At 36.1% G+C, this 12,326-nt stretch overlaps 2 protein-coding genes and 1 long non-coding RNA gene across 5 annotated transcripts; 1 reads left to right on the forward strand and 2 right to left on the reverse strand.

Annotated features, from left to right (window-relative positions):
• Window positions 1-59: 59 nt before the first annotated feature.
• LOC113768425 (NEP1-interacting protein-like 2) lies at window positions 60-3,405 on the forward strand. Of its 2 annotated transcripts, none has more exons than XM_027312772.1 (5): window positions 60-344; window positions 1,583-1,761; window positions 1,913-2,005; window positions 2,493-2,654; window positions 2,734-3,405. In XM_027312772.1, exons 1-5 carry the CDS (start codon window positions 161-163, stop codon window positions 2,866-2,868), a joined length of 753 nt encoding a protein of 250 aa, XP_027168573.1. In that variant the 5' UTR covers window positions 60-160; the 3' UTR covers window positions 2,869-3,405. The 2 variants fall into 2 exon arrangements, with proteins under 2 accessions (XP_027168573.1, XP_027168574.1); XM_027312773.1 differs by having other exon boundaries at window positions 2,496-2,654.
• A 683-nt stretch (window positions 3,406-4,088) lies between these two features.
• On the reverse strand, window positions 4,089-9,907 carry LOC113767443. Of its 2 annotated transcripts, XM_027311546.1 has the most exons (5): window positions 9,857-9,907; window positions 8,503-8,629; window positions 8,259-8,390; window positions 6,540-6,932; window positions 4,089-4,521 (listed from the first exon to the last, which is right to left on the reverse strand). In XM_027311546.1, exons 2-5 carry the CDS (start codon window positions 8,619-8,621, stop codon window positions 4,383-4,385), a joined length of 783 nt encoding a protein of 260 aa, XP_027167347.1. In that variant the 5' UTR covers window positions 8,622-8,629; window positions 9,857-9,907; the 3' UTR covers window positions 4,089-4,382. The 2 variants fall into 2 exon arrangements, with proteins under 2 accessions (XP_027167347.1, XP_027167346.1); XM_027311545.1 differs by lacking the exon at window positions 8,503-8,629 and having other exon boundaries at window positions 9,857-9,893.
• A 21-nt stretch (window positions 9,908-9,928) lies between these two features.
• On the reverse strand, window positions 9,929-10,195 carry LOC113767444. Its single transcript, XR_003468014.1, has 2 exons — window positions 10,083-10,195; window positions 9,929-9,978 (listed from the first exon to the last, which is right to left on the reverse strand). It is a non-coding gene; the product is annotated as an uncharacterized LOC113767444 (long non-coding RNA).
• Between the last annotated feature and the right edge of the window lie 2,131 nt (window positions 10,196-12,326).

Consider the following 12,326-nt stretch of genomic DNA (forward strand, 5'->3'; position numbering starts at 1 on the left):
TCTTTTCACTCTTTCCTTAATTCCCAGCCTCTGTATGAATTGTGATTTCACCACCATTCATTTTCTTGATTCTTGAAGCAAGTTTAAAACTTACCACCAAAACATAAACAAAACAATTCCTGCAGTCATCAGAGGAAGTGGACTGTATAGATTCTGCAGTATGGCGTTGGGCCATGATGAAACTTGGCCTTCTTCTTCTCATAGGCAAGCTTGCTTGTCATCTGGCCATGCTAGGAGCAGGAGTAGGAGGAAGAAAGACACAGGATTAATGATTGCTTTCTGTTATTTAGTGAGGTTGATGGCTACAGCAATCTTCACTGCTCTCACCATACTCTTTGCAGTTGGTAATTACTTCTACTAATTTGAGTATTAATTCCTTTGGTTTCTCTTTTCTTTTAATTTCTATAAGCCAATGTTGCTGTTTTTCAATTACTTTGCTGAAAAAATAGCCCGATTTGTATACGAAAAAAATAATTTATAGGCATATTTTAATTGGATTTTCCTTGGAGATTCATTAGTATACATAATTTACAGCAAACTTAATATGTAAATGCACATATTCGCATGTATTGCCTCCTTGCTAGCAGGCACTGAACTGATTTAGCTTCGAACTAATACCTGAAACCCACATGAACGAGCGCCATTAGACAAGCCCATTTTAATTTGGAGAGACAAGGTTTAAAGAAGAACTTTAAAAGATGAACTATGTTACTCGATACTAGCTATCAGGCTTGTTAAGAGCTAAAACGAGATTGGTTCGCCAGCTAACAAATTCAAAGGCCAAGTTAAGAGTAAATGTTGTTGAGTTTCAAGTTTGGCTCAAGCTTGGCTTCATAAGTAATACAGTATGTAAGTTAAGCCACTTGAGGTCTTTTTGAGCTTGGCTTGATAAGCTTGTCTGATTTCAGCTCGAGTAGTATGTTGGCCAATGCTCAAGCACAAATTTAAACTAGCGGCCTGTTTGAGCTTGGCTTGATAAGTTTGTTTGAGTTTGAGCCGAGTAATATTCAAAACCATGCTCAAACACAAATTTAGGCTATAGCTACAAAGATCAAAGGCAAGCTTGAGCAGCATGGTGTTCATCTTTATTAGTCTCGTTTTGCACCCCCTTAAGACAGAGCTTTGCAAGTTCTCTGGCTGGGCAGACATTTGGAATTGGTCTGAGTGAACCTGCTATACCTCCTTTATACTGTTACTGCCTCATTTCTCAACTTGACTCAATATATTTTACTTGCCTTCCAGGTTGATGTTGTGCTCACCTAGATTGTAATTAAGATGTCAGTGACAAGAAAATTTTATCTTACATGAATTTACTGACACTTATGTATGAGAATCACCCTAATGTTGCATTGCAAAGCGTTGTTCATGTGAGCAGACATTCTCTTAAAAATTGTCATTGTTGTGTAAATGGTACATCACTGCATCCCTTGCCATGATGGCATACAGATTTCTACTCTTTGTGTATGTTTTAGTCACCATGTTTGACATTGGGGACAAGGCAATGCGCCAAACATTGTGTCAAGGGCTGTTAGTTGTGTAATTTCTGCCTTCAACAAAAACTGTATTCATTGTCAAATTGTAGCTGGGGCGTTTACTGGAGGTATCGCTGGGGGAATTGCTGGTTGGGTTTCAAATACTGGTATACTTCGTGGCGTTGCTATGGTTGCCATAGCTGGGGCTACTATCTCTGTGCAGTTCTTGGATGCTCTTCGTACTTATTGGTGTTCAGAGTGCCCTGGTTCAAGTAGCTCATCATCTATGGTCAGCATGTTTATTTTAAGTTGTATGTGTTTTTTATCTTCTCACTCTTGCTAGTTTGTTTATTGTTTTATGCACTGAGTTGAATTTGAGAAAGTAAGCATTTTTATCAGTTTATGGGTGCATTCTGCCTAATTCATATGTTTGTTATCAGGCCAATTTCTTGCAAGAGCTTTTTGACACTATATTTGTTAACCAGCAGATCGAACAGCTTCCACCAGCGACTCCTAGAAGTCATCAATTGCAGGTGTTACTCTATTTCAGCATGGTTTTTCTAATTTAACTCATTCGCAGAGTAACAGTTTCTTCTAGTGCGTCTTAAAGTTTCAATATTTCACTGTCCAGAGACACTATTTTCTATCTCCAATGCAATAATGAGAGCTTCCTCCACACTTCCATGCACAAAACGACTAGAAGGAACTTTAATCCCAAATGCTTGTTTGGGAGTTTGCTTTAAGAGCCTAAAATTTGTTTTTCAGCTTTTCAATTATCTTGTCATTTCCTTCCTATACCCTCCTTGCTGCAGTGCAAGATTCAGCCTAATGGCTCTTAAAAGAGTACCTAACCTTGTAGTATTTTATTTGTGTATCTGTAACAATAGTGATTATCTCCAACTTAACTGAACTTTCATTATCAACTCTTTCCCTTTGAAATCCATTAGATAGTTATTACTTGCACTCACGTTTGTGATTTGAGTAACTTTTGAACTGTACTATTGGAATCTAACCGATCAGCAGGTAAACCGTCCTAATACAAGCTATGGTGAGAGTAGAGCTGGTCCTAGTGTAGTTGCATCATCAGGCTTGTCTGAAGATTCACTCAAGAAGCTACCGTGCCTAGTATTGTTGGATGAAATGAAGGCAGAACAAGAGGCATGCTGCTCTATATGTTTGCAGGTCCCCATTTACTTCAGAAAGATTTCTAATTGATCATCATCTTCTTGTTCACTAATCATGAAGTATATGATGTTTGTAGGATGTTGGTGTTGGGGATACTGCAAGGACCTTGCCACAATGCCGGCATATGTTCCACTTGGCTTGCGTGGACAAGTGGCTTGTTATACATGGGTCATGTCCAGTATGCAGGCAGGATGTAACCAACTACCCTTAAAGTAGCTGGCCACCAAGAGAGCCTTAAGACTCTACTTGGGTGTAGGTCAAGGAATCGAATCCCTTGCTTTGCATTCTAAAAATTCAAGGCTTCCTGAAATGTTTCGTCAGCGGATGCGTAGGCATCCATCTGGACCGGTGGTGGCTCAGTCCCCTCCAGGATCCCCCCATGATCCCATTAGGTCAACCCCCCTCCACATAGTATAGAGTAGAAATAGGTCTATCGTGTCAAAAAAAAAAATACAGGCAGGATGTATAAATATTACTACCCCTACGTAAAGTTGCTATTTTTGTACATAATAAGTTACTCTTCAGGACTGTATTATACATCAGAGTCATGCCTTTGCTGGAGGGGACCAGCAAAATTGTTGAATTAGTCAGCCATTCAAGCGAAAGCGGTGCCTTCAGTGTCAAACATTGTATAGGAAAATTGTAGTATTCTTCAGAGAATTCAGAATAAGATTCCACATAGATGCATGGCCATTAGGATCTGCTTGTAATCTTTAAAGACTCATTTGCGTCCAAATTTTGTTTCTATCTACAGCTGGCGGTTTCCTCAGGTTGGAGTTATTGATACATACGCTGTATTCAATTTAACGGTCTTGGCCTTTCCAATGTAGTCTTTGTACTGCATACCCTCTAGGAATTTAACAAATGTGTGCTATTTTGAGGTATTGGCTGTTGAAGTTGTTTTATATCTTAGATTCAGGTTAAAAGCCATAGTAGATTGGTAAAACTCATATGGGTGAACTTATTACTCCAAGAATTGAGGAAAGATTTATGCATTATTAGTGATCTAGAAAATTGTTGAATGACACAGCAAGAACAGAAATATGAACAAAGGTGTCAGAATGAGCCTAAAGTGCAAGTCTTGATGCCAAGTAGGGTCACTAATGAGTTCAGATGGTAAGGTGGATTCAACCGATTCAAGTAAACAGACGCTGAGTTGGTATAAGCTGTTAACGAATGTAAGGCTCAGTTGGATCAATGGAATATTTACTTCGTTTAGAACCTGATTTCAAGTTCATGTGTTGCAGCCAAACAGTACATACACTTTGAGAATCAGTGGTCAGAGGCAAGTTCGACACTTTGTCCAATTCTGTTTCAATTTCTCAACCTTAATGCAATGCATGGCAACGTTGGATGATCAGGAAAATTAAAATATCTATACACACACACACACACACACACACACAAATAGTTAAAGAACAAAACAAAGGATAATCAAACCATCTACAGTTAGAAGGTTGGAAGACATCATAGTACAAATTCCAGAACCAACTATATGAAGCTGTATAGGATCGTCATCTGAGTACTGATTCTCGCATACATTACTCTCTACCTGGTACAACTTATAGCACGGTAAGAAAGGGCAACTTCCGAACGATATACTAAAAAACAACTTAAAATGCATGTCCTCTAAATTTAAGCCAGATGAATATCAATTCGGTTTGTTTTGGCCCAAAATAAATCATCTCCTCCAAGGCTAAAATTTAGTATACATGTCGGAGATGATCATGGAAGTACAGGAAGCTCTACTCTGTTGAATGAGAAGAAACTAACACGTCCATGATCAACATTACAGAATTTTAGAGGGCAGCCACCGCAACATCTCCCAAGCTCTTCAATCTCCTGTTTTGATGGAGGATGGCCACTACCACAACAAACAAATTTCATTAGTACTGAATACCAAATGACACAAAACAAGAAACAAAATATGCATCACCTTTTCGAGTTTAGGCCATAAAAAGAGAGATTAAGACAAAATGAGTGTGTATACCACCACATCAAGAAATCTGTCCATAATAATGATTTTTTCAATAGGAATCGCTTCAAATGCTTTTGACTTGTCAAAAGATTTACCAAGTAATAGGAACACCAAAATACAGTAAATTAGGACTAAAATATAGTATTCAGCATTTCAACTCCTGCTATGTACATCTTTAGCAGTGGTTTCAGAATCCATCTAGTGCCAAAACATTACTTAGGATAGAACAAGCACAAAATCAAGTTCTTTTTATATGTTTTTTGAGAACATAGAAATATAATTAAGGCAGTGTGGGGAAGCAACATGAAAACAGTCATATTCATCAGTTTGTAGCAATAAAAATTGTTGAAGAATTCATGGTTCCTTGATGAATTTGCTATCTTATATCACAAGCAAAACCCAGTATATGAGTTTTGCAAGGATGCATTACCCGGGGAGGACCTCAATCAGAGGCATGGTATTGTACTCCATAGTTTAAATAATAAATCCTTGCAAATAAATTCAGATGTGAAAAGGAAGAAATAGCAATGGGTACATACCTTGAGAGACAATGGGATGGGAGATAGAGAAACTGGCGGGAGGAATAGAGAAGGAGAAAGAGGGAGAGAGGTTAAGTCCTGTGAATGACTGTGCATGACCAAGAACTAATCATTATATCCCAAGTACAATCTTTCTCACAGTAAAGGAGAGTGAAGATGCATAAGTACTGCAGTTACAAATTGTCAAAAAGAGAGAGAATCCTGTTACTGTCAGCATCTCTGTCAGACATCTCAAAAATTTCTGAAAATGGAGAGTTGAGACCAAAATATTGGTCCTCCTTAAATGGGTTGGGCAAAATGAGATTGGTATTTGTTCTGTTTCGTAAATGGAGATTGATGGTGTTTGGAGGATCCAAGAACAAACTTATCATGCATGATAGGGGAAATGGTGGGATATGGAAAGACAGTGGAAGAAATCAGACATTTCCACACACAGCTCTAAATAACCTCGACTCCTGACCAAACAAATCCAAAGTAACCAAATATAGTGGACCACAAAAGAATGGCTACTGAATTGGCAGTAGTTGCACAAATCACCTTTTAGCAAAATTTGTTAACTAAAATCTCCCTAATTGTCAGCAATTTCATTAACAGTTCTAGAAAAATTTTGAGTAGCTAGACTTCCTCTTACTTTAATTCCTACAATTTTGTCTCTATGCTACCTCCAGCTGCTAATTTTCATCTTTAATATGATCCGTCTTAAATGTTTCTCTGTTCTTTCTCTAGTTGTACACTAATATGCATCCCTATTTTGGAGTTCAAGAGATTCCAAACCACCATATATAAACAAAAATGTACACACACAGATATCCTTCATTGAGAAAGTCTTTATTTGATTGGACAAAAATTGGTAAAGGCAAGTTACCCTGAAACCCTTGAACTTTTAGGTTATACTACTTTCTCCTTCAAACTTTGCTTATAGGCAACTAACCCCAATATTTGGTGAATAGGCTTCTCTTCCTTTCTCTGGGAAAGGAAAAGAATGAAGGGTTAAAATGGAAAAGAAATTTAAAAAAAAGGAAAAAAAATGAAGTAAATCTTCCTATTGTCGCCGGCATAACCATAAAAAAGATCATTAAAAAAGCGAGTAGGAAGGCGAAGCTCCTAAGCCGATCGTTGAAGAGGCAATTCAATGTTCATGGGAATACAATTGTACTACCCCGACAGTCCAGAGAAGCCTCATGTAATTTACTATTAGTAAAATAAAAATAGCATAATAAGGTAGCGAAGCCCAAATCCCTTGAGAAACTTCTAGTTCCTTTTCGACTCTCGGCATGCAAGCATGTATTATCAGCCACGGACACCATAACATAACTTTCTTGAAGGTTTTAACAAATTAGTAAAAGAGCTCTGAATAAGAATTACCTTGTAAAACATAGGATGAAACATGGGGTGCCAGGAGAAGACTTCTTAAAATTGCTATTAGGAGGGTAAACATCAAATACTGGTTGAACTTCATTAATGTCCAGGCAACGAAACATCTCAGTGATGATAAAACTCCCTCTTGACTCTCCATCCACTATGTTGTTCATTTTTGTTGAACCTTGGGCACTAGAATCAACTTTAGCTGTCTTCAGAGTCCAAGGTATACCATGCCGCCCAATAACATAACCAAGAGCTTTTAAGTGTTTATAAGCTTCAAAAGACTCCCATGAGCATCCATGCTTCTTTTCTTGCATTTTAGCATAAATATCTTTCAGGGGAAGGGGTGTATCATTTTCATCCAGAAGATGCAAAGCACCAATTTCTGCCAAAAACCTACAGAAAGGAAACAATTGAGCCATGATTCTCTTGGAATAACAAAAAACACAACCGTTAGGTAATGCTAATAATCTGTTATGTGCTACTGCTGGTCTTCATTACTTTTGTAGATATGGCTCATATTAAAGAACTATGATGTCTAAATGCAATCCTCAAGTGGAGCACATAGGCATCAAACAGTCGACCACCCAAACCTTTACTGAATACCCCAAAAAAAAAAAAGTCACCTACATTAATTGAGAATAAATTTACAACTGCTCTTTAATTTATCAAACTCAGTTATGATTAGCTTTAAGTGTTCGAACATGTAAATATCAAGAATGCTTCTCAAGTTACAAAATAAAGCTGTCTGCAAAAATTTAATCCTTCAAAGTAGTACAATTTTCTACAAAATTCAAGGTTTTGGATGACTTAATGAAATTGAGAATGCACCTTGTTTGTGATGCTATATGCAGGATTAAGGATAGGATTTTTTTTTTCTTTTTTTTTTGCCATCTGAACAAACAGAATGCTGTTGGAACGCAATAAAAGTGGTCCAAATGAGAGACTGACAGTAAAAGCCCCCGCCCCCCGCCCCCTCCCCCACCAAAGATTACTCAAAGACATCATAGAATAAAATCAATGACGCCAAATTCTAGAGCTTCGGTCAACCAAGATGGCTTCAGTAAACAATATGTAACATCAAACAAGAAAACCGAAGTTCAACTTTCAGTTATCATTATTATTATTTAAAAAAATTTCAGTTATTAAAAAAGCAAGATTTTTTCTCTGATTGCAAAACCTAGAACACATCTTACATGCATCTATCATTTTTTTCTTTTTTTTTTGGACAAAAGAGTGGTCATAAGAGGATTTTTTTTTTCTTGTAATGAATGTAGCACCAGATTACATACAGCGACAGGCAATAAAAACTGGTAGCAAAGCCTCTCTCATTGGAAAGCCCCCATAACTTAACTACATCTATGGTCATGCCATATGAAACACAAAATTCATTTCATCAAATCTCATATCTACCATGCACAACATCTATCCAGCCTTCAGGGATTAAACCTTACTTATCCAACAAGATACAATGCCTGTATGCATCCGGGTTATCTACAACTTCAATTACTAGAAAAGCTCATAAATTTGTATGAATTGAAAAAATGTAGTAATTCATAAAGATACTGAGCACCACTTGAGAATCATCAAGACATACAATTATCATCATGTTCTAATTCCTTTGGTCTCCTTTTGTCATTAATAAGGATGAAATGATGTAAACTAAGAAGCACGGCCAGGATATGTTACCAGAAAGACAGTAACAAAAGTCACATCACTTACAAAGTTTCTTCAATACAGCAGTAAATTTTTCCATTACGAACTATTCCAGTGGTTGTCCACATTTTTCCCTTCCTCTCCACCACCTCAGCCATTTCTAGATCATAAATCCACCGCGCTTTGGACACATCTTTCCTTCAAGGGGCAACGCAAACAAACATTAATAACTCAAACTTTTCGGCCATACTTCATTCACAAAATCAACACAGATATAAACAACGAGAAATCATCAACAGACTATAGACACCTAAATTGCAACTTCGGTATGTCACCATATGCATACGAATTCTCATCATCATTTAAGTCATCCACGCAACCCTCAGAATCACTTGTTTCCGAAAATGTTGTCCAGCTTTCAGTTTCCATTACTCAAACTGTATACATGATTCCAAAATCATTGCACAAACATAGAAAATAAATTAAAAAGGAAGCTTTTGTTTCATAAACAACATAACAAAATGAATTTGCGAGATTACAACAAAAAAATAAAAATCAGTAGCTCTAATATCTTTGGTCCCAAAATCATAACTCAATCAGGTGGATTGAAGGGTAAAAGGACATGTTTTTCTTCATAAACAAAACAAAAAAATTGTGTTCCAAAATAATTAATAGCTCTAATTACTTTATCAGCAGTTTTACTATTTCTATCACTGTATCTTTCCTTGGTCAATGTCTTCTTTTTCTTTTCTTTTTTTTTGTTTTCCCTATCTCTAATTCTACAATTAACTTTGTTATAACATTTCATTCTTTCACTGGGATATTCTAAGAATAAATAATCATGAACCAAGAAGGAAATATGACTTACCAATGTAAGATAACTACCAATAAATTAAAAATAAAAGTATATCCTTACTACCAAACCTTCACAAAGAAGAAAGTAACATGAAAAATAGTAAGGCAATAGAGTAGTAGTGGAATCATGGGAGGAGGAGTTGTGTGGAAGAAGAGGAAGTCATTGGATGGGAGATGGATGCTGATGCAGTACCTGGTAGTCCGTAGATACTGAGTAAAGAATTTGCATTAAGGAGGTTCAAAATCTGATAGTTAAAAGCTTGGTCCGGCTACTTTCAGATTTTGATCTTTTAACATGAATATTGCAAATAATTTCATAATTTGACAATTTAAAACTAAAAATTCTTCTCCTGGCAAAAGATACGTGTATATTTAGAAAAACATCAACCCCACAATATGATCGGTTCATTTTCGCAATTTGGGCAATACATCATACATGCACGATAGCAATTAGACTTGTAAAATAGTGGCAAGGAAAAAAAAACATTCAGACAAAGAGTGGATAATCTTTTAATTTTGCACCTTCATAAAATAATTAAGTGGCAATAATGTAGTTGTTTTATCATACGATTGAGCATCCAGCTATGTTTAAAATTAAGATGGTCGCAAATTGGAACATAAAGACCAAATTGCAAGTCAAGAATCTCAGCAGAAAAAAACAGGACTTAAGGGCATGATTGTCTACTTAAAGGAACTAAATCAAACCTTTTTTTAATTAAAATAACAACCGTTTAAGTAATTTTGATTATATATCTCTAGTTATCCTATTTATTTTTGTTAAAATTCATTTAAAAAAAAAACATAATTACCTTTAGCTACAATCCGGCGGTGATGGCGGCAGGACAGCAACTACATCCCTCCAGCTTTCTAAGTACTTTTTTCAAACACATGACGGGCATCTCCCCATCCGATAGCAGCCTTTGCCGATCGTCTACTTGCAAAAACGGCCAGTAAGCACCATTAGCAAATTAAAACTAGCTCAAAGAGATGCCAACTGCAGAATTGAAGCAGAAATGAGAATGGTGAAGTAAATACCGTTATCAGGAACAGAGACGAGCCTCAAGTTTCCGATGCCGCCGATATCTCCTAGAGGTTTAAGGAAACAGGCGGAACGGACTGGCGGAGAGGTTCTAAAGGTTGAGGGTTAATTACAAATAATTCGCCTATTGTGTACTTTATTTCTCAATTTACCCCTTAAGGTTTCTTTATGTCAATTAATCCTTTTGAGACAAAATTACTACTCTAATAATCCGATTTTGTTAATTTTCGATTTCTTCTATTATACTTTTTACTTTACCTTTTAGTTTCCCTTTTTTATTTTCTTTCTCTTCTTCTTTCTTTTCTCTTTCCTCTTCGATTTTATCTTAAAAGATCGGGTATATTAGAGCTGGCAATTTGTCCCAAGTCCCAATGGGCTACCCATGCCCAAAGGAACTTTGGGCGGGATGGGTATTATAATTTGGTATTGGGTTTAAGTTGGGACACATCCCAACTATACCCATTAATGAATGGGAAAGGATGGGAAATACTTGGGTACCCATTGGGCTCAAATGGCAAGGGCTCCGTTTGGATTAGCTGTTTTTGGTAGGTGTTTTTGAAATATTTTATTATAGCAGTGTATATGAAAAATTTTTACTATAAAATTTTTTTGAAATATTTGATATATTAATATGGATGGGATGTTTCTTGAGTTATTATATATTACTGTAACATTGTATTTGAAAAACTTATTTTTTGAAAAAAAAGTCAATCCAAACGCAATCTTAGATTCAAAAATTATCTTTAACAATTTTTATAGTCATACCAGCGAATATAATCTAGTAGTCTTCCTAGTCATTATCCACAAGAATTTCCAGCATTTCAGTTAGTTTAGACCTGTCATCCTTGGACAATGATAAGGATAAATATTCAACATCCTAAGGACCTTGGCCATCTTGATATATGTTGGAATATGGCTGTATATCTATCTTTTCCTTTATTTGTTAATCCAATTTTTGGTGGGAATCTTGAGTATAAAGCACTTGCATGTTTATTTAATAAAACTAAAAGAAATTTAATAAATCAAAAATATTAAAATTATATAAAAATAAAAAATGAATTAAAGGAAAAAAAATATGTAGAAAATGGATTTGGGTATTGGGCGGGATCAATCTAAACCCATCCCAAAATGATCCCGCCCAAGTTAGTCCCAAAACACATATGGGTAAGGTTGGGCCCAAACCCATATGACTCGGTTCCATCTCAAACCCAAACAAATCCCGCCCATCCCGTCCATTTTGCCACCTCTAGGGTATATGTAATTTCTTTATTAAAAAATCAAAGGCCAAAAAAATCACAATATTTTGTAATCATGTTTCCAATTGTTGCAATGAACTACAGAAGTTCCATTTAAACTTTTGAAGTTCCAAAATGATATTTTGATTCAATTTATTACTGATCAAACCAGGTAGAAGATAGGAGGTTAAAAGTAAAAGTAAAGAAATCATAATAAGAGAGCCGTACTTTTAAGTTTTAACTAAGAGGCAAAGTGAAAATCAAAGTAAACTTTATGACAATTGATTATATTTAACCTTGTCATATATTGTATATTTTTGGGTTAATTACAAAAACTCTACCTTCGAAGTAATGAGTTTTGCACTTTATCTCTTAACATTATCTTTTTTTCTCAATTTTAACTCAAGATTGTTAGTCAACTCTAATTATATGTAATGGAAACTAGTCTCCATCTACTTTTAAGAGATATTAGTTGATCATCATCTTCTTAATCGCTAATCATGAAATTTACAATTATTGTAGGATATTGGTGTTAGGGATACTGAGAGGAGCTTGCCACATATTCTATTTGGCTAGGATGCATGATTGACTTGTTATAAATGGCTCATGTCCAATATACATACAGGATATACAAATGTTAGTATGCTAATATGATGGGAGTGTTTGGACTGAATTATCTGAGTGGTGTTGGAATATTTTGTGGAGTTGGTGTTTGGACTGACGGAATATTTTCCACAATTCAGAATCCTACATTTTATTTTGTAGTTAGCCTTGTCAGCAAGGGCTGGGTCCTGTCTTGTGCAGGGTCACCATGCATTACGACGCGTGGCACCCATGTTTCATAATTCAGATTTTTTAGTCGTTGGGGTCCTCATTACTTTACCCTTCTACGGAATTTACTTTCGGTCTCTTGTTCCGCTGCTCAGCATTTACTCAAAGACCACTGTGCGATCTGAAGCCGATCTCATCTCTTTATTCCCACTTCCTCAAGCACAACTGCAGCAG

This window comes from Coffea eugenioides, chromosome 4 (genome assembly GCF_003713205.1).
Source record: "Coffea eugenioides isolate CCC68of chromosome 4, Ceug_1.0, whole genome shotgun sequence".
Taxonomy (NCBI): domain Eukaryota; kingdom Viridiplantae; phylum Streptophyta; class Magnoliopsida; order Gentianales; family Rubiaceae; genus Coffea; species Coffea eugenioides.

Bases quoted from the DNA above. Each gene is read 5' to 3' on its own strand.
- LOC113768425 (XM_027312772.1), top strand. From the start codon at position 161: ATGGCGTTGGGCCATGATGAAACTTGGCCTTCTTCTTCTCATAGGCAA. The intron at 345-1,582 runs GTAATTACTTCT...GTCAAATTGTAG, and splicing joins CACCATACTCTTTGCAGTTG to CTGGGGCGTTTACTGGAGGT. The intron at 1,762-1,912 runs GTCAGCATGTTT...GTTTGTTATCAG, and splicing joins CAAGTAGCTCATCATCTATG to GCCAATTTCTTGCAAGAGCT.
- LOC113767443 (XM_027311546.1), bottom strand. From the start codon at position 8,621: ATGGAAACTGAAAGCTGGACAACATTTTCGGAAACAAGTGATTCTGAG. The intron at 6,933-8,258 runs GTAAGTGATGTG...TCCTTTCTGTAG, and splicing joins TGCTGTATTGAAGAAACTTT to GTTTTTGGCAGAAATTGGTG. The intron at 4,522-6,539 runs GTAATTCTTATT...TTGTTGTGGTAG, and splicing joins TTCATCCTATGTTTTACAAG to TGGCCATCCTCCATCAAAAC.